The sequence below is a fragment of the Scomber scombrus genome, chromosome 20 (genome assembly GCF_963691925.1).
Source record: "Scomber scombrus chromosome 20, fScoSco1.1, whole genome shotgun sequence".
NCBI lineage: Eukaryota > Metazoa > Chordata > Actinopteri > Scombriformes > Scombridae > Scomber > Scomber scombrus.
In genome coordinates this window covers 11,783,041-11,807,482 of record NC_084989.1, presented here as the reverse complement: position 1 = coordinate 11,807,482, position 24,442 = coordinate 11,783,041, and the positions used below count along the sequence as shown (strand labels likewise).

Genomic DNA, 24,442 nt, shown 5'->3' with positions numbered 1-24,442 from the left:
CCCATTGAAAAAATCTCGCTCCAGTGTGAGCCATTGTCCCGCATGTGTCTTTATCAGAGACGGTGGAGCAGTCTCATTTCCCATGATGCTCAGCTCTTTGCACAAGAGCGGCTGAGGTGTTTAGATAATTAGTCCTGGAGCTGGGATTAGATTGTTGATTTAATGAAAAAGTCTGATAATATTGGGAAAAGTGATTATTCAGTCTTGGATAATGTAATTTCACTCAGTTACTGTGTTTAGGTCCAGCTGACACTACATAACCATCATGGCATACATCATCTAACTCATCATGTAGTCTGGAGAAAGTCTGGAAGAACTCTGATCAGAAATATATGGTGAATACAATTAGTAATAAAAAAGTAGTAAAATAAAACTTTTCCAGCTATACAGTGCTGTGTGTCACAGTGTTGCTTCTTTAGCCAGCTTGTCTTGGCTCAGTATCTGTACTCTGTATCGGACTTGTTGTAGCTGTTGTACCTATAAAGTGAATCAGCTGATCACCAAAAAAAAAACTATTTTTAAATTCAAGGAGAAAACAAACAAAGTACAAATATAAAGATGTAAAATAATTAATGACACAAAATAAAGGACTCATTCAGATTTTCACCCCCTTTACTGTGACTCGTATTAATCATCACTGGTGCAGCCACTTGTTTTATGAAGTCACACTGAATGCTAGTCATCTGTGTGTAATGAGGTGCGATGATGACAAGCGATTTTTAGTTAAATACCAGCAGTCAGACCTTCCAGATGCAGGTGTAAGTCATTTTTTGGGGGTGAAATTTAATCATTGGGTAGAGTAGCATTAATGCAACAGAAATAAGAGCGAAATATAAAAAAAACAAAAAACAAAACAAGTATAATGTTCTTGACTGCCCAAGTAAGAGTACAGACCGCAGCTTAGTCAATAATTAGTGGCAGAAGTTAAAAGCACTGTTGTTCACTGACTGTTGCAAGTTGTCAGACTTTGAGCAGTTTCGCACAGAACAATTAGGGGAAATGTTAATGTCAAGGTGATACAAACTCATCCACAAAGACTCAAGGGTGTAATTGTTGCCAAAGGTGCCTTTACTAAATACTGACATTAACAGGATGAATAATTGCAATAATTCAGTCATTCGGTTTTTATAATATAATTAATTTCGATTCCATTTGTAGAGCTTCGCTTCACTTTGACATCAAGTGTGTTTCTGTTGGTCAGTGCCAAAGCTTAATTACACCCACTGTGATTTAAAGTTTTAAAACATGAATAAGTTCAGGTGAGAAGGATTTTTTTTCTGTTGACACTATAAATACTCAAATAAATATACATGAGGATGTTGAGTTGACAGTTTTTTGTTTTTCATTTGCACTTTTTATGTACAACATGTAAGCTTCAGCAACTTTTTTTAATTCATTTGTTTGCTTCTATGTCTTGCTTTTTGTGTCATTTCATAATTAGTCACCTGTAAGGACTTATATCTTCTTTTTGCTGCCGCTCACAACTGATCAGAAGATTAGATAAAGGCAAAAAATCAATCAGAGAAGCACAACAAGCCTGCATGTGTGAGAGGGGAATAGAAAGACAGGTGCAGTGGCTTTGAGGGGGTTTATTTAGAGTGAATGGGAGGAAAGAAGGATGGATAGATGGAGGAAAGGAGCAGTGGGTCTTATGCTCTGTCATTAGTTGGGCATTAACCCCCTCCCCTTCAAACCCCCCTTAGTAATGACAGGGCATAAGAAGCAGAGCGGGTGGAGGGGTCTGGAAGAATACAGGGAGATTGAGAGGGTTAGACCACAGCACCTGCCCAGGGTCACTACCTCACCCCGGGGGGTCCTAACTACTGACGTTTTGGCTGTCCACTGCTCTGCCTGTTTGACAAGTACTCACAGAGCAGGACCCCGATTCATAGCAGCTGACGATACATTTAAATGTATTGTGGTGGGGGGGGGGTGATAGGTAAACCTCTCTCTGGTTGTGTCTGGCAGTTGTTTTTATTTTTACAAACACCTCCATTTCTTTCTGGGAGTACTTTTCTTCTCAGTTCTGTTGTGCAGAATTAGAGCGCCTAAATGGAAGCGACAATTTTCAGCAAAATTTCTTCATTACCAGAAAACAATCTCTAAAGTGTCTCGAGGCAACAAAAGTTTTTTGTCAATTTTTTAAGAACACCTTTATCGACAAAGTAAATGGCGAATTGAACACAGTCTATAAACAGGTAATCACACAGGGTTGTAAAGGCTGCTAAGAATGTTTTCTGACGCACTGCTTTTTCTGTGTTCTGACTATTATTCATCTGATTGAAACATGCCTTGTTTTGGTGTATTTTAATGCTCTTCTCCATTTAAATAAAATAATAAAAAAACAAGATTCAATTTTACTTAACTTGGATGTTTGATCTTTGACCTTATCGTTTCAAATAGTGGTTTTACATTGTTTTGTTTCTTAGTCACAGCAGCAAACACCTCAGTGGAAACCTCACACGTCACAGCTTTAAACTGACATGAGTTTTTTGAGATCTTCACTTGGATGTTTGATCTTTGACCTTATAGTTTGAAACCGTGGTTTTGCAGTGATTTTCTTGTCTGTCACAGCAGTTAAAACCTCAGTGGAAACCTCACACGTCACAGCTTTAAACTGAGGATGAGCTTTTTGAGATCACAGTTTATTTGATGTGTTCCAAGAAGTTTTACAAAAGGCAGAGTTGTTTTTTTTTTTAATGACATAAAGTTTGATCACAGATTCACAGCTGCTGGAGGTAAAGTTGTCTGATGTGTCTCTTGCAGGGCTGGTTGGTGTGTGAGGACCAGGCCTGTCAGAACAGGACCAGACGTTTGCCCATTGCCTTCTCCCGCCACGGACCCATCTGCCCTGCCTGCACCAGAGCGACTCTGAGACCCGAGGTGATGCACAAAAACTGCCACATCTCACACACACTTTGGGCTGAAGTTGAGATGAAACTACACACCAACGCACATTCTATGAATTCTGTATATTTTGTCCAGGTGATGGTGCTATGGAGCTGAAGTCTCCGCTCTCACATGTACTGTACATCTCTGCTCATTAGTATCACATTTCATGCATAGATATAGATCATCTTCTCTTTTTGCTTTCCAGCCTCTGCGTGTCACACATACATACAAACACACACCTGCCTTTACGTGTTTGTAAGGCACTAAGAGCTGGATGGTAGTTAAGCCATTAAAAGCATCGGTCTGTCAGGTGCTGGTAGCCGCATTATGAACACTTTGTTAGCTTGACCACTGGATTTAAAAGAAACACTCTCCCTTTCAATTTGAGCGCGACGGTTCAATCTATTTTTTGTCCTCTCTTTTCTCTGTCCCATTCTTACCGTTCCTGGCTCAACCCTTGCCTTAACTCTCTCTTGTCAATTTTTTTTTTATCTTGTGTCCTCTGCTTCTACCCCCCAACCCCTCCTCCCCTCCTCCTTGCGATGCTTTGCTGTGTCTGGCTCTGTGGCGACAGGTTGTAAACCAGAAGCCCTATTTCTGCTGTCACTGTAGCCACTTAGGAGGCCATTGCTGCGCCTGAGGGCCGTGGCACTTTAAACTGCGGGCTGAATAAAACATTTAACTCTCTGTGTTCACTCATGCACCCTTTTTCTGCCCTAAAACCTGTAGCCTCTCTTCATTTTACCTGCTCACTCCACTTTCTGTCGTTTCTATGTACATCTATAGAAGGCTGATAATAATGACGACAGCAGCAAACTTAATCTGCAAAGTTTACAAGTTACCTTACATGAAAAGTAAAAAAAAAAAAGGGACAACTAACAGAAAATAGTTTAAATAAATATGAGAAAACAATACAATACGTAAGAAAATAGAGGAGTCAGTGCATTAGCCTCAAAGGTTAAACAGGTTCACGAAGGAGAGAAACAAGCAGGTAGAAGAATGTAAATGGTTCACTATTGCTCATAATGTAGGAAATCAGTTGGCCAAAATATAAAACAGTGTTCAACTATTGAAGGAGTTTCTGTGACACTTGTTTGAAATCCATCATTTCACTTTTTCTTTGGCAGTGCTGTGTCCAAGGGGGAACCGACAAAAATGCTTAATATATGTGCTCATGTCATGTGGGAACAGACTTGACTTAATAAGATGTGTGTTTGTGTAAAGAGCTTAAACCACTACCTCAACTTGCTGTTGCTGTAAACGTGTATATCCTCATTTTTATTAGCTGTACAATAATCTACAAGAAAGTTTTGCTGAAAGCAGTAGATAACTGAAATATGAAATAATGGACAGGATGAAGGGAAAAAAACAAAATTAAAATTAAATGTCTTTTTAAATATATGTTGATGAGATTTTCACTGATATCTATTAAGTAAAAACTGAGCCAGTCTTTTATATTTAGTCATATACTTTTAGTTGAAAGGGCTTAAACTTGGCAATACAGCAAGCATCTGCCCTGCTGATGTGTCCCAAAGACATTTAGGCTAATCCTGACCTCTGACCTCTCTCTGGGAGGGGGGCAGATGAACAGAGTTTTTCCTTCCACGGGTTAAATATTACATGAATCACATGAGGCTAACATTGACTTTTTAGTATTAGGTAACAGTGTTGTGTAAATCAATCCAGTGCATGGAGATTAATAGCCCAGCAGCTCACATATTAAATTGCTGCCAATTATGCAAAGTACTCAAGAGGCCATTCATGGCTGTTTGAGCCGGTGGCAGATAGACTGCGCTCAAGCAAGTAGAGAAGAAGATGAGACGTCCGCCAGCTCCGACTGAGAGGTCGTCTTTGTTTTTTTAAAGTTTTGGTTAATTTCTGGACATAATCAGTTTGGCTATATCCACCTTTCAATATCATCTGCCAAAATCAGTGTAGATAATCAAGCTAATATGATTCATGTCTGATGAGCCAAACAGACAATCAGAGGGTTTTTTTCTTTGCTCGTGCTGCACTAGAAATTTTAAAATGTTTTGTATTTTTCTGCCCTGCTAAGAAAACACTTGTTTGTGCCAGAGCTTCTGTAAAGGAGCATCTTATTCGTGACTCTCTGTTCCCTTTTTCTCTTTTGCATCATGGTACATTTACCATCGCTGTGGGTGCTGCCTCTGCTCTCTTCTCCTCCCTCCATCCATCCATCTCTCTCACTCTGCCTCTTCCTTTTTCCCTCCCTCCCCTCTCCTCTCCTCTCTCTCTGGACACAGATTCAGAGTGTGATCTGATCTCCATGTAATGGGAGAGTAATAGGCACTCTGCCTTGATTGGTTGGTAATTTGGGGGAGTTATGCACAGGTGCAATTTGTAATATTTTCACTAAATTAAATTTCTTTCTCTTCCTCTCTTCCTCTCTCCCTCGCTCTTCATCTCTCTCTCCTCTCCCCTCTCCCTCCCTCCACAGCGCTTAACTCAAATAGGCTATTTTTTCTCACCCTGTCTGAAATCTCTGTCCTGACTTTTCTTTTCTTTCCCCCCTTTTTTTATTCACTGCTTTCTTCCCCTTTCTCCTGTCTTTTAATTTTCTCTCTCCCTCCCCTCCCTCCTTAGCTCTCACACCCATTCTCTCCTCTCTTGACTCGCTCCCCCCGCCCCCCCTCACCCTCCTTTTTCTGCCTCTCTCTTTTTCTCCCCTCGCTTTATTGATGTACGCTCAGGCACCCATTAGAGCTCCCTTTTTCCCTCTAGTGGAAATTGCAGCATGTTAATTTTCACACAAATTACGGCAATAGCAGGTATCTCTATTTGATACATTATAGCGGGAGCAATCAGAGATAATTGAGTGCCTTTCAGAGGGAGACGGCTGCATTCACTGCCGGCTCAAAGCTGCCCCATTATCGCCTAATCGCTCTTTAAACACTGAATTTTGCCGAACAAAAATTCTTGTCATAATTTTGCTTAAGTGTATTTGGAAATCACAGTCCTTTGAGCGAGAATAATTGAAATCAAATCCCTTTCACTGGAGCTGACATTTCTACATTTCCCCCCAATTGAAATTAATTTCAAAAATTGAGCATGAATATCTTCAAATAGCAGGCAATTATGCCTTTCAATGGGGAGAAATTACCGGTGCTGAATCGTTGGAGGCTTGCGGGCGAGAGCACCAGTTAAATGCCTTTGTTTCCTGCCGTGTTTGCCTAGTAAAGATTTACATATATTGACTCATTATGGTGTCTTGTGAAGCTGATCGGCGTGACTACCACAACCGGCAATAACGCTCATCGCATCTAAAAAGCTCAAGAGTTTTAAAGCCTCGTGGCCTCACAGCTGAGGAGAAAATGTATGTTTGTTTCTCTCGGTTCTCCCTCCCTTTCTCGCTCCCTCTCTCTCTTTCTGCAGCTGCAGTTTTGCGAGGGCTGGATATTGTAAGTTCGGTATTTACAACGTGTGTTTGTAGCTAAGCCGTAGAAGAGCACAGGGAGAAAAGTGTGCAACGCCGGGGCCTTGTTTGTGTCTGGTGCTGCGATATTTTCATCCTCTGCATCCATGCCAAGGCATTGAATAGTTGCCTGCATAGTTTCCATCCACTATAAACGCAGCATGTTTTTTGTTTTTGTTTGTCCTGCCTTACGGTCTCTCTCTCTCTCTCTCTCCCTTCACATATACACAGAGACGCACCGATTTACTGACTACCTCTTCATAAATTGCTTCAGTGATGTACTTGAGTGACAGCATAGTGCGCAAAAGTTCTTCAGAGGTCGGATGTGTGTGTGTGTGTGTGTGTGTGTGTGTGTGTGTGTGTGTGTGTGTGTGTGTGTGTGTGTGTGTGTGTGTGTGTGTGTGTGTGTGTGTGTGTGTGTGTCAGCTAAAAAATAGAGACAGGTGTTTTTAAGACTCCAAGGAAGTCTTGAGTGCTTATTTTTATTGTGTGAGCCATTTTAGACTGTTGCTTTGTGATTTGGATCAACTTGTATGATTTACATTCTTTTCTTCAAATGTTTCCCTATTCTATACATCTGTCTCCATTTGCGCTCTCTCTCTCTCTCTCTCTATCCCTCACACACACACACACACTTTACCTTTTCCCTTTGGCTTAACTGTGTTTGTGCATGTGTACATGTGCTGTATATGTGTGTCTGCGGGGGGAGAGAATGGGGGATTCAGTTGGGGAAGAGGGAGGCAAAGGAGCAAGGGGTACGAGGTGGGGGGGTCCTACGCTCCCGGGAGAGAGGCAATTTCACAGCTGGTTTGCTCCTTAGGCAGTCAGGCTGAAAATGCTGCAGATTTGTGGAGCAAATTGAAATGGTGTCAGTGCAGGAACAAAGCGCCGAGCTGAATGACGAGGTAGGCGTGTGTGTATTGCTCTGTGTGTGTGTGTGTGTGTGTGTGTGTTTGAGAGAGAGAGTGAGGTGGGGTTGAGGGGCTCTAAATTCAATAACAACCCTGTAACATTTTAGCCACGCCTTTCTGACACCTGTCAGTCAATCAGTATGCAGCGACTGGCCCGCCCACAATCAGCATTATATTGTTTGAATGTGAGTGATGTGTGTGTGTGTTTGTTTGTGTGCGTGTATGTGTGTGTGTGTGTGTGTGTGTGTGTGTGTGTGTGTTTTATTTTCAAGAGCAAGAAGTGGTGTGTGGTGTTTGTGCCGACCGAGCTTGTTCAACCTTGGCAACCGTAACCGAGGCTCCATTATGGGTTGTGCATGGTTTGGTTGTTGACTAGGCAGTGCATCAGCGGTCAACAGCTGTGCGTGCCATGTGGGCAGCCATAGAAAACCATTAAACACACACACACACACACACACACATACACACACACACACACACACACACACACACACACACACACACACACACACACACACACACTCACTCACTCACATTCACACGTCACATAGTTTGCATTTAGTTGCATTAGATACTCTTGCCACTTGATTATGCCACAGCAGTAAAAACTGAAATTAAAATTACGCACATTGCCGATTGGCAGGTATAATGGGCACACACAAGCTCACTTCACTCAAATACACACACACTCTCAAATACTGACACACAGAAATTGTCAGGGGGATTCTTCCTAGTGGTAATAATAAAGCACTCGGCGCACACCTGATGGCAGTGTGGGGTCGGGGCTTAGCGTGCCCTCTCCAGCGTAGCAGGGAAATGACGAGCCAATAACTGCAATTAAACATGCAGTATAATGGCTAATCAAATTGACAGCCTCGGCTGTTCGCATGCCTCTCTCACAATGGCTTATCACAACAAACTATTATGAGGGAGGGTATTTCAGGCCTGATCCCCTCTTTTCTTTCTCTCTCTCTCTCTTCCTCACTGTCTCTGATTCTCCCCATCTCTCACTTCTTTTCTGTGTCTTTACCCTTTTCTCTCTTCTTCCCTCCCACCTCTCTGTCTCGCTCATCCTCTCCGTCTCTCTCTCGTTCTGGCAGGCTGTCGTGTTGCTCCAGTTAATTGCAGTGGAGATTAACAAAGCAAGCAAATTTGTTTTCTTGCTCTACTGTGTCACACAGAGGAAGGGAGATGTGTTCAGGGTGGTATAGTCGCACGAGCGGCGTGCACATTCTGTAGAGTCACGTTCAATCCACCTGTTTGGTAAACCGGGTTTATTAATCTGTTTTGTATGTGGGGTTTTTTATTGCCTTGTTAGGATTTTGACTCTCGAGTTTCATTAGACTAAAATATGGACATGAATTACTTAGTAATGCAAACAGGGAATAACAAATTAGCATCGTGTGTTACTGGTATCCAACAAGTGGTGACATATTGTATGTGTTTCTGCCTTAAAATAGGAAACTTTATATGATTATCTCAAGTTAGGAGTGTTCATGTTCAAGTAGATGATTTTATTATCTGATTAATTATTTTTGTCTAAAGGTCAGTAAAATGTCCACCACAACCTCCCAGATCCCAAAGTAACATTTCTAAATGTTTTGTTTTCAAATCAAAATCAAATAAGGCAAAGAAAAGCAGTAAATTCTCACATTTCATAAGCATGAACCAGCAAAAGTTGGGCATTTTGGCCTTTTCAAATGACTCAAACAATTGATTTTCTGTCAATCGGCTAATTGTTTCACCTCTATACTTAATCGAAAGACAGTCACCCAATTTGTGTTTTTGTCGTAATGCTGAAGGTTTAACCTGTGTTTGTCTGTGTGTTTGTTCTCTCTGCAGTACTCAGAGAAGGCCCTCTACAACCAGCTGTGCTTCTACAGGTTCATCTTTGACTGGGACTACGCTGTTGCCAAAGTACTACAGGGTGATGAGAAAAGTAAGACTATGCACACTGATATGCATGTAAGGTCCTCCACCCAACTTTCGGAAGTCTTCCTCTTGCTCTATCTCTATCTCTTTTTTTGCAGTGCTAGTTGCTTTACATTTTTTTTTCAATCATATTTTATTCACCCCCCCCACCCAGTTTTGGTTATTATTCTGCTGTACCACCTTTTGGAAGTGAAATCAAGTTACTAGAACTACTATTGAAGTTTGAATTTTGATGCACTAACAATGCTTCTTCACAAATAAACATACAACATAGCATTAGCAATCAATGTCTCAACATAAACCTTTACCCAGGCTGCACTTACAATATTCACCAATGATGTGACACACACACACAAACACACACACAAGTAGCCGAGTATGGGCATTTGATATGGGAAGGGGGGTTAAGGACATTCAGCTCTTCCAGTCGACAGCCCTAATTTAGGAGACGGATTCAATCACACACACATACGGAATGCAAAACGCTCCAATCACTGGAAGAAAGAAGGAAAGAGCCCTCCATCGCTCTCCCCCTACCCTCACTGTCCATCTCTATCGCTTTCTCTTTATTGCTCTCTCTCTCCTTTTTTTCTCTCTCTCTCTCTCTCTCTCTCTCTCTCTCTCTCTCTCTCTCTCTCTCTCTCTCTCTCTCTCTCTCTCTCTCTCTCTCTCTCTCTCTCTCTCTCTCTCTCTCTCTCTCTCTCTCTCTCTCTCTCTCTCTCTCCCTCTCTTGGACAGGCACTCGTTTGGCTGTGTTGATTGAAAACAGGTTTTAGATTTGGGGAAATGATAGGGGGAGTAATGGGAGCGCTGACGAAAGGATAGCCCTTCTCCTATAATGGGACATGGAGCGTATATTTCCCCCCTTGGACTCAAATAGACGCTACTCCAGCGCTCTGGGCGCGCTCAGTAGGCGTCAGCCACAAGGCCTCTTTACCCATAGTTCTCCCTGATTGATGTCACTTGATTAGAAAGGGCCGCTGGGCCGAGTGATTTATTTATTTGATTAAATATTTATGTATGTATGTTATTTATGTATGTATGCCTGAATGCTGCGAGTGTGTGTGCCAACCAGGACCCAAGTGAGGCAGCAAAAGAGTGAGACAGCAGAGGTAAATATAACGTGTAATCAACAGATGACCACTCAGAAAATGGAGGGAGCTGAAATAGAGGGATTGGACCGGTGAAGAAGGGGGTGGGGGGGTTGGTGGTGGAAGGAGTACTAACATGATTATAGCCTCCATTTTTGCTTTCTTTTATTTCTGTCTTTGCCCAGATGCAAGAAATCATCGCCAATCAATTCTTGACTCTCCTCCTTTCTTTATGTTCCTGCTCTTTGCAGTGTTTTTGATCTGCTCCGGGCTTCTCTTCCTGAGTTTCTGTCTTATTTTGTACAAAACAATACAGCCAAGTGCAAAAGCATTTCAGATATTGTTGTTGATCAGTGATTTGCAATCTTTTTCGCATATGAGCCCTTAAAATGCTGTGAGCAGTCATTTTAGCTTCTTTGATTGTTTGATTTGAGTAATTGTTCGAGGCCTGCAGAGGTAAAAACTGTCAAGCATTACACAAGAATGAAACAAAGAGAAGTTTGAAACAATAAGCATGTTTGGAACTCAGAATCTCTGTACAGGACCTTATAAACAATATTAGACAACAAACATTAAACGCAGGTTTATTATTACTCCTTGTTTAGACTAAACATCTGTTCATGCCGCAGTAGATGAAGATCAAGGTGCACTGAGCATCAACCGGTGGTTCAGTGTGAGTTTCTTCTTGCAATGTCAGGAAATGTGACTCAGTAAACTGTAAAAGGTCACAAATCATGGAAGATAAAGGACAAAAATGGTTTTAAGGAGTTGGATAACCCACCAGCTGTGGGTCCTAACCATCATATTCCCCTAAAATCTGTTTTGAAGACAAAATACATGGCTGCATCCCAACGGTTTTGGTACCGGTGCTGTTCAGCACCACTCAGCACTCCAACAAGCCTAATCTGAGTTAATGTGAGTGATGGTCAAAAAATGTGACACAATATCAGTCTGATAGAGGTTGTATTTAAATTAGTTTTCAGTAACAACAAGCATAGTTATTCTTTAACATACTAATGATATTAGTATGTCGATGGTATACATTGTTCATAACGGAAAAAGTGAGAAACAACATGATGAATTATTGCTGCAACTTGGAAACTTTTAAGTGTAACCTATCGAAGACCCAAAACAAATGAGTATTATTAATTTTTTAAAGGGGTGACGTTTGTTTGTTTTTTTTTACAAATGTGACAGATGTGATTTAACAATTTATAATACCATGTGGCAGATGTTGGAGCACATAAATAACATCTTGGTAGTACTAGGAATACAGCATTGATGATGTTTTCAAGCCAGGAAATCAGATTTATTGAGAAAACTATTAGTTTACCATCAGGTCTGAGTCCCTGTGTGTTGTCAATGAAGGTTTACATGTGTCGGAAATTAACTTTTTGACTCACCTGCCATGGTAGATGAAAAGATCTGTTCCGCAAATCTCTAGCCCGTCAATTCAGAAACATCAAGCGCCTTGGATGTCTTATGCAAGAAGATTTATTGGATGCTTAATCGATTAAGGAGACATGTCAGAGTGTATTCCTGACACAGTGAGGGCTACTCCAAGTCTGCCGGAAAACTGTCAGCATGCATAGTTATACTTCAGATAAGGGTTTTCCTTCCAGACAGCCTTGGCTCCAGACAAAACATAACAGCAAGACGAAAGGTACAGCTTGACCTAGTAGAGGCCAGCTGGATAAATTTGGGAAATTCCTTGATAAAATCCACCAGCCAAGCATATTTTTAACCTGCCAAAATAATAAATTGCCTTTTTATTTAACATAAACATTTGTTTCAGTTTGTTGTAAAGAATGGATATCTATGTAAGTCTGTATGTCCTTCAAATATCTAGAGAACTGTTCATCCAATCGACTTCACACGTGGCATGTGTATTGCTTAGGACCCCGGGAAGTGCAGTGTCGAATTAGGTGCAATATGGACATGCAACATGTTTAATATGAATAAACTTTGATCAAGCAAGCGGTCAGCAAGCCAGTCAGCTCTGTGTCTGAGTATACTGCTCAGGAGTAAGAACAGAGAAGGGTGTTTAAGTGGCGACTGTCCTCCACTGCCAAAGTGGAGCATTTCTTTGAATCTGGAAATTAATTTTGGAGTGGATATTCTTACTCTTATAAAATTTGGTGATTTGGAAATTGCGTAGGACCTAATTGGAAATGTCTAACTGACATGCCAATGAGTCAAATAATGAAAAACTACAGAATTCATTTTTATATGCGTTGAAAAAGCAATACTGGAGGCCAAGCAGTCGGCCTGTTTTGAACCTAATGCGGGAAGATTTTCCGTTTGGTGAAACTAGGAGCGCTCGTTGCGATCTCTAGCGGCTTTTCCTTCGCCCAGACCATCCCGAGCACTCCCACAGTTTTGCAGCACTGTTTAGACACAAGTAAAAAACACATATAGTACACGTGTCTACACTGTATAGTAACTAACATGAGTCATTTCCTTTGAGACATCATGCCAGACATTTTATTACATGACTATTTTGGTACAAACATTTACTTGCCAGTGTGGCAGATAGCCTTCTGAGATTTACTCACCAAACAGACAGTCCATCCACATTTGGTGCTGGGTCTTAATTTCTTACCCTGAATGCATCATTTTATGCTGTCAGGTAACATTGACAAACCAGTGTCTTCACCAAATGATTAATGTCCAACACACACAGATGCCACGGCATTTCTCAAACAGAGTAAGATACATGTATACACACACTCATGCTGCTATAAAATATATGTTTAAGGTGTTATCCCTTAGTCCTGGGGCAGTAATACCCCATATTACTGCATTACACACTCAGGGGCCACACTGCTCCGATTACAGGGAGGAGACATACAATCCTATACACACTACTCTCTTATGTGTGTCTGTGGTGGGAGTGTGCACAAATACCAATACAGATGTATGCTGTTTATGTATCTAAATTAGCTTGAAGACACTGTGTTGGTCTTGACTTGAGAATTTGTAAGAGTAGACTGAGGACGACAATGGAGCTTTTCACTGTGAATTGTCTTTTACAGTCAAAATGTTAGCTGACCAACAGACTTATTTTTACTTCTATAGACTACTCCATTTAAGTTTTAGTTGGATAATTTAAATATAATACTGCAACATGTATACTGTATGTTGTAATGATCTTGCTTTTCATCTATCTGCTGTGCTGTTACTTTTTCTGACACATGCATACTTGGAAAAACCTGATTCGAAACCTGGTTACATGTACACATAGATTGTATATGAGAAATCTAGCCAGGTAACAAAAAAACTTGTTGCACACCTGTTACTTAATTACATGTAAATGCACTGAATGAAGAAATGGTTGACTTGTTTCTACAACACTTTTGATCCCACATACATCATACTTGTGTCGCAAATACTTGCTAACCCAACAAATCTGTGTCTGAAAATAGTCACCTTTCTCCTGTTTGAGTAACATTTGCTGAAACTACAGTGCCCAGCTGTTTAGGGAATTATGCCACTTTTTAAAAAATCACAGTATATATTTTGTACCTTTTTTTTTTTTTTTTTTTTTAAATGTTTCATCTTCAATCGTAATAATAGTCCGCAGATAGGTAGCGGACATTGGAAAGATTGAGAGACAAACACTGTTGGTTTTGGTCTTTTCATGGGTTTTATTGACAATAACGAAAATTTAGAATATCGCCATACAGTATGTATGTTTGTGTATCTCTTTACTAAACTCTAGAGAAATACCAGCATAAAGGTGTACCATAGTATACTGCAGTAACTGTGCTGCTGTATAGTTTAGAGGGTATCTGGGTGTTTAAGGTTTGTCGAGGCATTCAGAGAAGTCTCAATGTCTGTTTACACGTGGACTGAACATACACAATAAAGCACATTAAAGTAAAATGGCTTTACATAAGAGCTCTGAGTGAATGCCAAATGTAATTTGATGCTTGGATTTGTGTACACTGCAGTGTGTGTGTGTGTGTGTGTGTGTGTGTGTGTGTGTGTGTGTGTGTGTGTGTGTGTGTGTGTGTGTGTGTGTGTGTGTGTGTGTGTGTGTGTGTGTGTGTGTGTGTGTGTGTGTGTGTGTGTGTGTGTGTGTGTGTGTGTGTGTGTGTGTGTGTGTGTGTGTGTGTGTGTGTGTGTGTGTGTGTGTGTGTCTTATCTACGTGTACATTGCATTTTTGTGCCTGATTGCTGCGACTGAGTAAAACATGGAGGTAATTTCATCCGCTGCAGGAGATCTCTAATAGATTATACACACACGCAGGCACACACACACACACTATGAAAAAAACATGCTGTCCATTCCTTAGCTGGGAACATCCCGTATCAATGACTTTCAAATCATTTCATGTCAGTTTTCTTCTTTCCGTCTCCCCTGCTCTCCCTTTTTTTATATCCCCCCTCCCTTCCTCAGTCTATCTGTTGCTTTTTTCTTCCCTCCATCACCCCCTCCCCTCCAGGTCTCAATCTTGAGTGTGGGCAGTATGATTGCGTGTGTGAGCAATAATGTAATTTTGCCGCATTGATAAAATATAAATTGTCCTTGAGCTGCGCTTTTCTAATGATCCATTTACCGGCAGCTTCCCTGCCACCTCTCAGCGCACTGCATTTGGTCTTCTTCTGCCCTCCCACTCCTCTTCCCCTCTCTATCTTCTTTCTCCTCTCCTCCTTTCCCTCCTCTCCCTCCTCTCCCTCTCTTCCCTCTCCTTCTCTCTCTCTTCATCTTCTGCGCTCCCCTCCCTTTCTCCGGCAATACAAAGCGGGGTGGCAAAATCCGCGGGTGCGATTGTCAAATCAATTATTCATTCTGTGCAATTACACTCACACAAAGAAGTTTCCCTGTGCTCCGAGTGGTGATTAAATTAACTGCTATTCCAGCTGCCCGTCGCCACCAGCCTAATAGAATATTCATGGAGGCGGCCGACGGAATGGCCGATCTCCATTAACTTCATCATGCTCACTTAATTACAGGCTTGTTATTGTATTTACACCTAGTTAGAGCGTGCAGAGCCCCGATCTACTCGTGCCCAGCACCGCCAGAGTGTGCGCGAGTGTGTGACAACACCTAGTTAGAGCAAAGATAACCCCTGATACACTCACTGTGTTCATGAATGTGTATGCGTGTGAGGAAGAGAGAGGGATGGTGTCGGGGTTGACAAATTTCTGTCTCGTGTGATTAATAAGGCAAAGTTTTAGGTGATCTAAAGCTACATTTGTGTCTACTTTATGCTTTCTATTCATGTCATTTTGCATTTTTTAATTTCATCTTCCTTTCTTTTTTATTTCCACTCCTTCTCTGCTTTTCCCTTTCACCTCGGCCTTCCCAACAACGCCATCTCTACTCTCCTTCCGCCTCACACTCGCTCTTTGAGGGAGGCTATTTATTTGAACTACACTCCCCACTACGCTCCGACTTGCAGCAAGGTCTCCCCCTCTTTCTTTTCCTCTCTGTGACTCTTAAATCATTCTTTTATCTGTTCGCCACACAGTGATTGAGGCAGAAAGGAGTGAGGAAGGGGAGAAGAGAGGAGAGGAAGGAGGGAGAATTATTTTTTCCCTACCTTTCAGAAATGATGACATGATTGCTTTCGCTTGATCATGCATCATCACCCCCCTTCTATTCCCCAGATAAATAGACTAGTTTGTCTCTCCCTGCCTCTCTTCTCCCCTTTCTCCCTCCATCCCCATCTTTGGTAACGTGGATTATCTGGTAATAGTTGCTGCTGGCGTTTAAGTCAACCACACCATCTTCAGTGTGTATGGGTGTGTGTGTGTGATTGCTGTTTATCGCATGGATGTTTTTTAGTCGCCATGACTGTGAGTTAGTGTGCTTTTTAAGTGTTTAACTACCATCAATCGTCTGTGTGTATGTTCTTTTAGTGTGTGTGTGTATCTAACCTTTGTTCCCTTGGTCAGTCAGTGGGCTGGTATTTATCCAGCAGCCACTAATGTAGCAAGCAGGAAGGACAAGACAGGAGATAGGGCTGTGGAGATGGCGAGGACATGACAACCGACCATATGGAGTGTGTGTGTGTGTGTGTGTGTGTGTGTGTGTGTGTGTGTGTGTGTGTGTGTGTGTGTGTGTGTGTGTGTGTGTGTGTGTGTGTGTGTGTGTGTGTGTGTGTGTGTGTGTGTGTGTGTGTGTGTGTGTGTGTGTGTGTGTGTGTGTGTGTGTGTGTGTGTGTGAGTGAGTCAACAGACACTCACACAAAAATAACTCAATATTTAAAAGTTGATTTCTTGAAGAATTTAAAAAAAAACAACCAATAATTATGGATGATTTTGTTAAAAACACAACATATTTCCACATAATTAGCTTATAGGGAAAATTGTTCATTGTATATCACATTAGTTAATAAGCGAGAGTGCATTCGAATCTAGTTAGGAAGTGAGCAAAGAAGCTAAAAGTAATGGTTTTGAAATGTTCAGCTTCTTCCTGTCCAAGTGCTGAAAGTACCAATGCAAACTTGACAACATCCTCTTGTGTCTCATTAATAAGGTTAAATAACATCCCATTTAAGTTAATACATTGGAAACATGACCAGTGGGCGCAAATGGATATGATAGGGTAAAAAAGTTTGGAGAGTGCTCAACAAAAGCATTAATAAATTACTTGAAAACAGAATGGACAGATTAATAGATTATAATGACAATAATCAATCAATTGCTGTTTGATCCCAGCTTCTTCTGTCCACATGTTAAATTGTCCTGGAGCAAGAGGCTGAACCCGAACTGCTCCCAATGGTTCAGCCAGCATCTTGGACAGTAGCTTTTTGTCATCTCATTGGATAGTAATGCTGTATAAATGCCGTCCCCCCGGTCTCTTATTTTTGGATGTAACTTGTCATTTCATGCATTTGTTAAGAAAAAAAACCCTGTAATCTCAGTTTTTTAATCATTTAAAGAAATATTTATATTTACTTTGAAGTAAAAAGGTAGAACAAGCTGAGATTTCTACACCAACTTGCACAGATCACCTGCTGCTTGAGAAAAAACACAGTTTATGTTTGATGTGAACAAGACTGAATCATAATGCTGTCATCCCATCAGTTTTAGACCAAACAAAACTTTCCCACACTCTGCTGCAGTCATTCCCGACTCTTGGGAGTGATAGTGTGTTATTACTTGGTTTCTTGATACTTGGTCTACACTTGATGCTCAGTATAATATCGTAAAGATTTGGTTTCGGTGGCCACCCTGCACGAGGTAGTATCAGTCTTCTTCTCTGGCGTCATTGAAGCCCACCTGAAGGGATAACAGAGACAAGATAATGACTTCATGCTCTCGTTGGGCTTTTCTATCGATCTCATGATCCTCTGTGTGCATGCACTGTCATCGACCCATCAGTTCAATTCTGTGATCCCCCTCCCAGCCCTTAAAGTGATAGCATTGGATCTGTTGGCTCTCCAGTTAAGGGTGAAACGCTTCTCAGTGTTTATTAGTAACGAGACACAGCCGGCATTCGTGCTCAGCTCCTCTTACAGTAGGACTCTGCAGAACCTAATCATAGGGGTGAAGGGGGGGGTGAGAGCTATCCAGGAGTGAATCGCTCACTAGTTTGAAATGCACACTGTAATATCAAGTCACAGGAGCCCGTAGTATCGACTTTGATGCAGTTTAGGAACTGAATGATCTTCTATTGAACACAAGCAATGATAACTCCTCTTCTTTTTCTTCTTTCTTCCTTCTTCCTTCTTTCCTTCTCCAGAATCTATTTCCCGGATGAACGTAGAAAAGGACGTGTATCGGAAGCTGAAAGAAGTACCGGACAAAGCACTCGCCACCAGTGGGTACTCGGAGATTAACCTGGCCAAACTCTTCCAGGCCTTCTCCTCCCTCAAGTAAAAACAACACATACACCTGTAAAGAAAAACCTGCAGAGAGGCTCCAACATCCGACTCCAATTCAGGGCGTCTGTACATGATTTGCACATTTGACATCTGTTTCTGGTTGATAAGGTGACTTTTAAGGTTTGATCTCCTAACTTCTATATCTCTGTATCTAATGGGCCTGTTATATGGCTTCAAACCCAATCACACCTCTCCCCCCTCCTTCACTTTCTTCACATACACACACGCGCTCATGTCTTGACCCCATCATCCTCACTCTGTATGGTAAAAGGGGAGTAGCAATCATACCTAAATGACAGTCTATTGTGTGTGTGAGTGTGTGTAGGTTAGCTGTGCCCAGGTGTGTGTGTGAGTGTGCAAAAATGACTTATCCTCAGAGCAGCCGGTATATTCCAAAAGCCGCTAATTAGCCAATGATAGTGACCTCGGCCACTAAGACCACTGGACGCCTGCAGCGATCGGACACTTGTTCTGATTACCACCATTCATCCCGTGTGTGTGTGTGTGTGTGTGTGTGTGTGTGTGTGTGTGTGTGTGTGTGTGTGTGTGTGTGTGTGTGTGTGTGTGTGTGTGTGTGTGTGTGTGTGTGTGTGTGTGTGTGTGTGTGTGTGTGTGTGTGTGTGTGTGTGTGTGTGTGTGTGTGTGTGTGTGTGTGTGTGTGTGTGTGTGAACGGAGGATGAAAGAAAAGACTAAGGAGGATGCAGGGAGTAACGGGGTGAAGGAGGCCACACGTGCTGCTCCCTCGCTCTTTTGTCTCCATATCGAACAGCTGATCTCCTTCTCCTCCACCGCGTCTGTTTAACTGATGTCATTTCGTTCCTTCCACTCCTTTTTTTTTTTTTTTTCTCTGCTCCCTCCTCTGGTTGTATTGTGTTTTAATGCTTGTAATTTTCTATGTAATGATTTTTTTTTTGTGTGAGTAATGACTAGAATATTTCGTATTGGGTATTTTGATATTGATGAGAACCTTTTTGATACGGAAACCTCAATAAAAGCTATATGGATAAAATGTTAATCTTGTGTTATTTGCAATTGGGGGTGGGAGGGCAAAATGAATGCATGAGTATCCTGTTGTGTTTCCATGTTTCCTGCTTCCGCTGCACACTGTAACACCACAAATCATGAAAGTCCCCTTTATTAAAATCAAAATCTGTATTTTTCTTATGTTTAACAGATAACCAAAAAAATCACCAATGAATTGATCCTGCTAACAAATATCACTTCTGTAGCCTCAGCTTTATAGTTAGTACACTTACATTGTGTTCCCGAAACTATTAAAAACTATTATGATGAACATGAACACTACTGTCCTGGTGCTGTAAATACTCACTAAACCACCAATATACAGCTGAAAATAGTCCCCCAAAAATGCACTATTTACTGTGAGAGCATAGTTTGCAAAAACTACAATTCCCAGTATCTTTAGCTAATCCTTTAGCTAGTCTTTTGCAAGAGAAAAAAAGGCTTTATTTTTTAGCAGTTTTTTTTAAGAATTGTATTTCTTCAGAAGGGGGGAAATGTGAAACAGACAAGCTGAGGACGTCAAAGTATTGCAAGATGGATGAACACTTTGTTCTCTTTTGTTTTTTTGATTTGTTAACAAAAATAGACAATATCACCAGGTGGTTCCTTTTAAATTTATCTGCTGGATTTTGCTTTTTGAACTTTGATTTCAGGTTAATCGACAGCTCCGGATCACTTCTGGATCGCAGTCATTTCTAAACTGGAGTTGGTGATACAGGTTAAATCCCCTGTAAAGGTACATTCTGGGGTTGTTTTTTTTTTTAATGCAATATCTTGATATAAAACTTTTCTTTGGTGGATTTATGAGTAAAAGAGTTCAAATAAGTGTCTGCTTTTGGTTAATGTAGTGAAATAAACGTTCAAGGTGCTTTACATGTATACCAAAATGATATAATAACCATAAAGCAGCCCTAGCACAAACAGATTATTAAATAGCTAACTTGGTATGAACTGTACGTAATAATCACACAGTCATCTCACAGCACACATTGGATCGTCATGGTATTTATCTCGACACTGTATGTATTCCCCCTGCTGTAATCAAAGTTCAGTCTTGAAGTGTTTCACCATTTTCTTCCAAGAATTCTCCTTTGTGTTAATACAGTGAAGGGATTTTTTACTCCATCCTGCCGTGTGCATTTCCATAAACACTGCACGCCTCAAAAATCACTTCAAACCACTGTGACTTGTGAAGGCAACCTTAAGTGGGCTGAACACTTAAACCATGATTCACTATGCAATGGATAGACATGCTGTGTGTGAGAGAAAAGTGTCTCTCTGCATTTTCAGCCTATTGCTCATAACTTTACATATTTATTAAATCATATCAGCTCAACTATGTCTCCCCCAGCTGCTTAGCCTGTTTTTGCTATTTTTTTTTTGTCAGCCCCTTCTAGATTTAATCAACCACATCTCACAGTAGAGGTGCACAGGCCGGCTATTCCCACTCCCAGGCTGTGTGGTGCAGGTTTTTAAGTGAGGGCCTCGTTTTGTCCTCCTAGTTTGGAGTAAACCCAGTCAATTTGAGTCCCTGTATTAATTCGACCCTGCTAAGCTAATAAGGTCGAACAAGTCTCTTTGTATTGTCGTGTTAAGCTTTATTGCTTGTCGTTTTGACCAGCGATGGACAAGGTAGGCTTTGATGAGGGAATTAGTCCTCTATTCTGTCCCTGTTATTCATAGCGCGGCGGAACATACAAGCAGCAGAGAGGGTGTCAAAAGGAGAGCTGGTCCTATTGCAAAGTGTCTCCCTTGTTGGAGCTGAAAGGGCGGTTATGAGACGATAAACCGCTTAATACACTGAGCTAATTGGATGAGAGCAAGAGAGACGGGGAATTAAGGGGCGAACCGAGAGGGGAGCGGAGTGCCATGGCCCTGCTATTCAGGTCTTTCATCGGGGCCGGTCTCCGCCTGAGGGGGGGAGGAGGAGGGGAGGAGGGTGAGGCTGTTCATCAAAGCGCCTTTCAGAGCTCCTCTCCCGGTGACTGAGTGAGGACTGATCCGGCTAAGGCTCTGGAGTGATTGGGCCTATTCTCTCAGGCGCAATGGACGTGGCGGGTAGAAACGAGGCCCGGCAGAATCCAAATCACCGGCCAAATCAAGTCCAACAGCTGGGGGAGGATGTGGAGGGTGGGGGGGAGAGAGAGCTTGGGTGATGAAAATGAGCGCAGCAGCCAGTGGGAGTGGACACCTGTATTAACCTGTGAGAGGCGGCCAGGAGCATTAGTGCATTGACACAATCCTCCACCGCCACCACCACCAAATCATGTCTTCTTTTTGCAGCCAATTTGCAGGAAAATACCGAATGATTGGACTGTATTCATCCTTTTTTTTTATATATCAACATTCATTATGATGATCATTCATGCAATAAGAAGCAATGTGGGCTAATCCCAAACGCAGGCCTGTTTTTTTTTCTCTTTGAATGAAAGAGCACACATCCAACAAGTGTGACTTTATAAATCCAGAGCTCATTGCATAGCCCTGCGACAGCATTTCAATTTTCTCGCCTCTTTGCGCTGCAAAGAAAGTTGAAATCCTCGCTCCCAGCAGGTTATCCGCCTCCCAGCATTCCCCCAGATATTAGGGACAAATTGGTTTGCCATTCATTAGTTATATTCACAATAAGATTACAACTCCCCGGACAATCTCATCAAAACCCTATAGAGGAGGGGGGAAAACACACACGCTCCACTGGGCTTAAGCAAAAGAATATGGACTTTAAAAAAAACATGGAGCTCACACATCGTGGATGGTGGTAGTTTGAGCACACAGGAGAAAATTGTTTTTTATCCCCCCCCCCCCCCCCTTCCCTTTTTTGCATTATTCTCCAAGGCACAGCTGGGTGACTTTATATATGAGGCATATGTGAGTGTTTCTGAATCTATAGAAAACCATGCAGATATAGTCTCTGCCATCTCTTTATCCTCTTCTCTTTCCACCAGACTCGGATCGGATCTATGCTTGTTTGGAGTAAATTGAGTGATTAACAGGTGTAAGACCTACAGACCTGTAAAACAAGACGGCTGGGGGAATAACGAGAGGGTTTTCAGTGAAGCAGACAATAATAAAAGAGGGGACTAAATTAATCCGCGGGGTAATTTCACGCGATTTGGTCGGACACCATAGATGGGTCAAACGGAGGAGAATAACCATTGATTGCTGTAATAGTCCCGCATCAGTAGTGAGATCCAATGGAGAGGGGATGAAGGGGGAATTAACTCTACGAGGTGTGTGTGTGTGAAAGCCGTTTTGATGAAGTGGTTTGTTACTTCATTAATAACAAAGGGGACTCGCTTCCATCGACACGGCATTACAGATGTTAAGACCAATTTAGCGCCTTTAAAGCGCTTTAAAGGAAGTTTTGTGATGGGGCCCCCCCACATAAAGTGGGTGATCTAATTGAAAACCCCTCGCCTTTGTCGCACGTTTCACATGTTGGGGATTAAGCTCATGAATATATGGCCAGTATTTTGTCAACTCCACCGAAGAAGAGAGACGCACGCAGCGCACCGAATTACGCACCTAATACATTTTCTCTTATTCAGGTGGAGCAGTGCCTCCATCTCTGCCCTCTGCAGTGACAAAATCCCTCTCAGCTGGCCTGCACACACTCTGAACAAGAGACAACCTGTTACTGAAGTTGGACAACTATTTATTTCACATTCCAGTAGGCTGGGCAATATTTCTTTTTCATGATAGCTTTAAAAACAGTCCCATAAAATGAAACATTTTTCTTACAATTTTGTGCGTAAAAAATGCAAGATTATTCTTTCAATGTAAGACAGAAAGCAAAATCTCTTCATAACACCTTTTATTAATAGTTCTATAATATTCTATTTCACATTGTTTATTTTTCCTGGTTTTGGCCTATATGTCAGTCCTAAAGGAATTGGAAATAATAAAAGATAACTCATTTTACCAGTGTAATTTATTCAAATTAACATTTTAAACCAGGAAACTTACAATCACTTAATAAGAAAAAAAAATCTGTCCTTCACTCAGTTCCTCAGGGAAAAAGTTTTGACATAAATAATTATCTAAAAACCTAATAATTCATAAACACAGGTGAAATTTTACACAGGGCGACATTCATTACACACTACACCGAGTGCAAATTATCAAAACACGGCCTCCTGAAATATACATGACCTTGTTTTGAAATTCATCCTTTTTTTCTTGTTGAATCATCTTTTTTTTTCTTTACACAATATGTACAGTTTTCTTTCACACAGTCAGGTCATTAGAGACATCTCAGATCTCAGCTTTGCTCGCCTGTCCTGCATTCAGACTCTGAAAACCACTGCTGTGATGATAAAATAGAGGGAGGGGTTGTTTGGGTGGGTTTACAGAAATCTGTGTGGCTGACATGGATGGAAAGAACCTGAAATGAGTCAGGTTTAATTAGTATTTTTTAAATAATGTATACAGTGGTTTTGCTGAGTGTGACTGGTGGACAGGTGAGCAGTGGAGAGGAGTCAGGCTTGTCGAGAAGGCTATGGAAGGTCTATGGACAGTTTTCCTTTGGTTCTGGGGGGGTGGGGGTGGGGGAGTGTATATGTGTGTGCGTGGGGGGGGGCTCCTCCAACTTGCCTTTTATTAGACGCAGACTGGCTCAGCCCACATCAATGCATACAGATTAAGCAGTGAAATGTGGAGCACTCACATCTGAAGTAGAACAAGAATCCCTTATAAAAAAAAGTCTAGGTTCCCCTGCTGCTCTTCAGCTGTGTGTGTGTGCGTGCGTGCGCGTGTGTGTGCGCCTGCGCGTGTGCGTAGTGGTGGAGGAAGTAAGAGTGACAATACTATACTGTAAAAAATACTTTTACAAGTAATAATCCTGTTTTTACAGTAAAGTAAATGTAACTTAAGTAAAAGCACAGAAGTCCTATTAGTAAAATGTAGTAAAAGGTAAAAGTACTTAATGTAGAAAACTATTACAGATACATAAATGTTTAGGCTACCTAGCATTAAAACTTTAATATTTTGTAATTCGATCTATTACAATGCTGCATATGTTATAAGTATATCCAATGTTTTGTATGTTAAAATCTTAAATTTTAGTTTATCTGACAAATAATGTAGTGGAATAAAAAGTACAATATTTAATATTTCACTACAACATAATAACGGACTAAAATGAAATACTTTAAAATGTGTACTTGAGTACAGTCATTTTATAAATGTATTTTGGTACAGACCTCTATTGGTGATGTGTGTACTTTGTATTTTATTATGTTTGCATGTAGAAAACTGTTTTACAGGCACTTAAAAAAAACCTATATAAATATTACAAGGAGCCTAATTTCAAATAAAATTTA

At 41.3% G+C, this 24,442-nt stretch overlaps 1 protein-coding gene across 1 annotated transcript in view; it reads left to right on the top strand.

The window, feature by feature from the left end:
- Nucleotides 1-19,056, top strand: part of pola1 (polymerase (DNA directed), alpha 1) — a 53,337-nt gene extending 34,281 nt beyond the window's left edge. The window contains exons 35-38 of the mRNA XM_062441960.1: nt 2,767-2,883; nt 9,079-9,175; nt 17,956-18,653; nt 18,774-19,056. Of these exons, the coding sequence (XP_062297944.1) occupies nt 2,767-2,883; nt 9,079-9,175; nt 17,956-18,092 (351 nt within the window). The 3' untranslated portion in view covers nt 18,093-18,653; nt 18,774-19,056. The remainder of the gene's footprint in view (nt 1-2,766; nt 2,884-9,078; nt 9,176-17,955; nt 18,654-18,773) is intronic.
- The last annotated feature ends 5,386 nt before the right edge of the window (nt 19,057-24,442 follow it).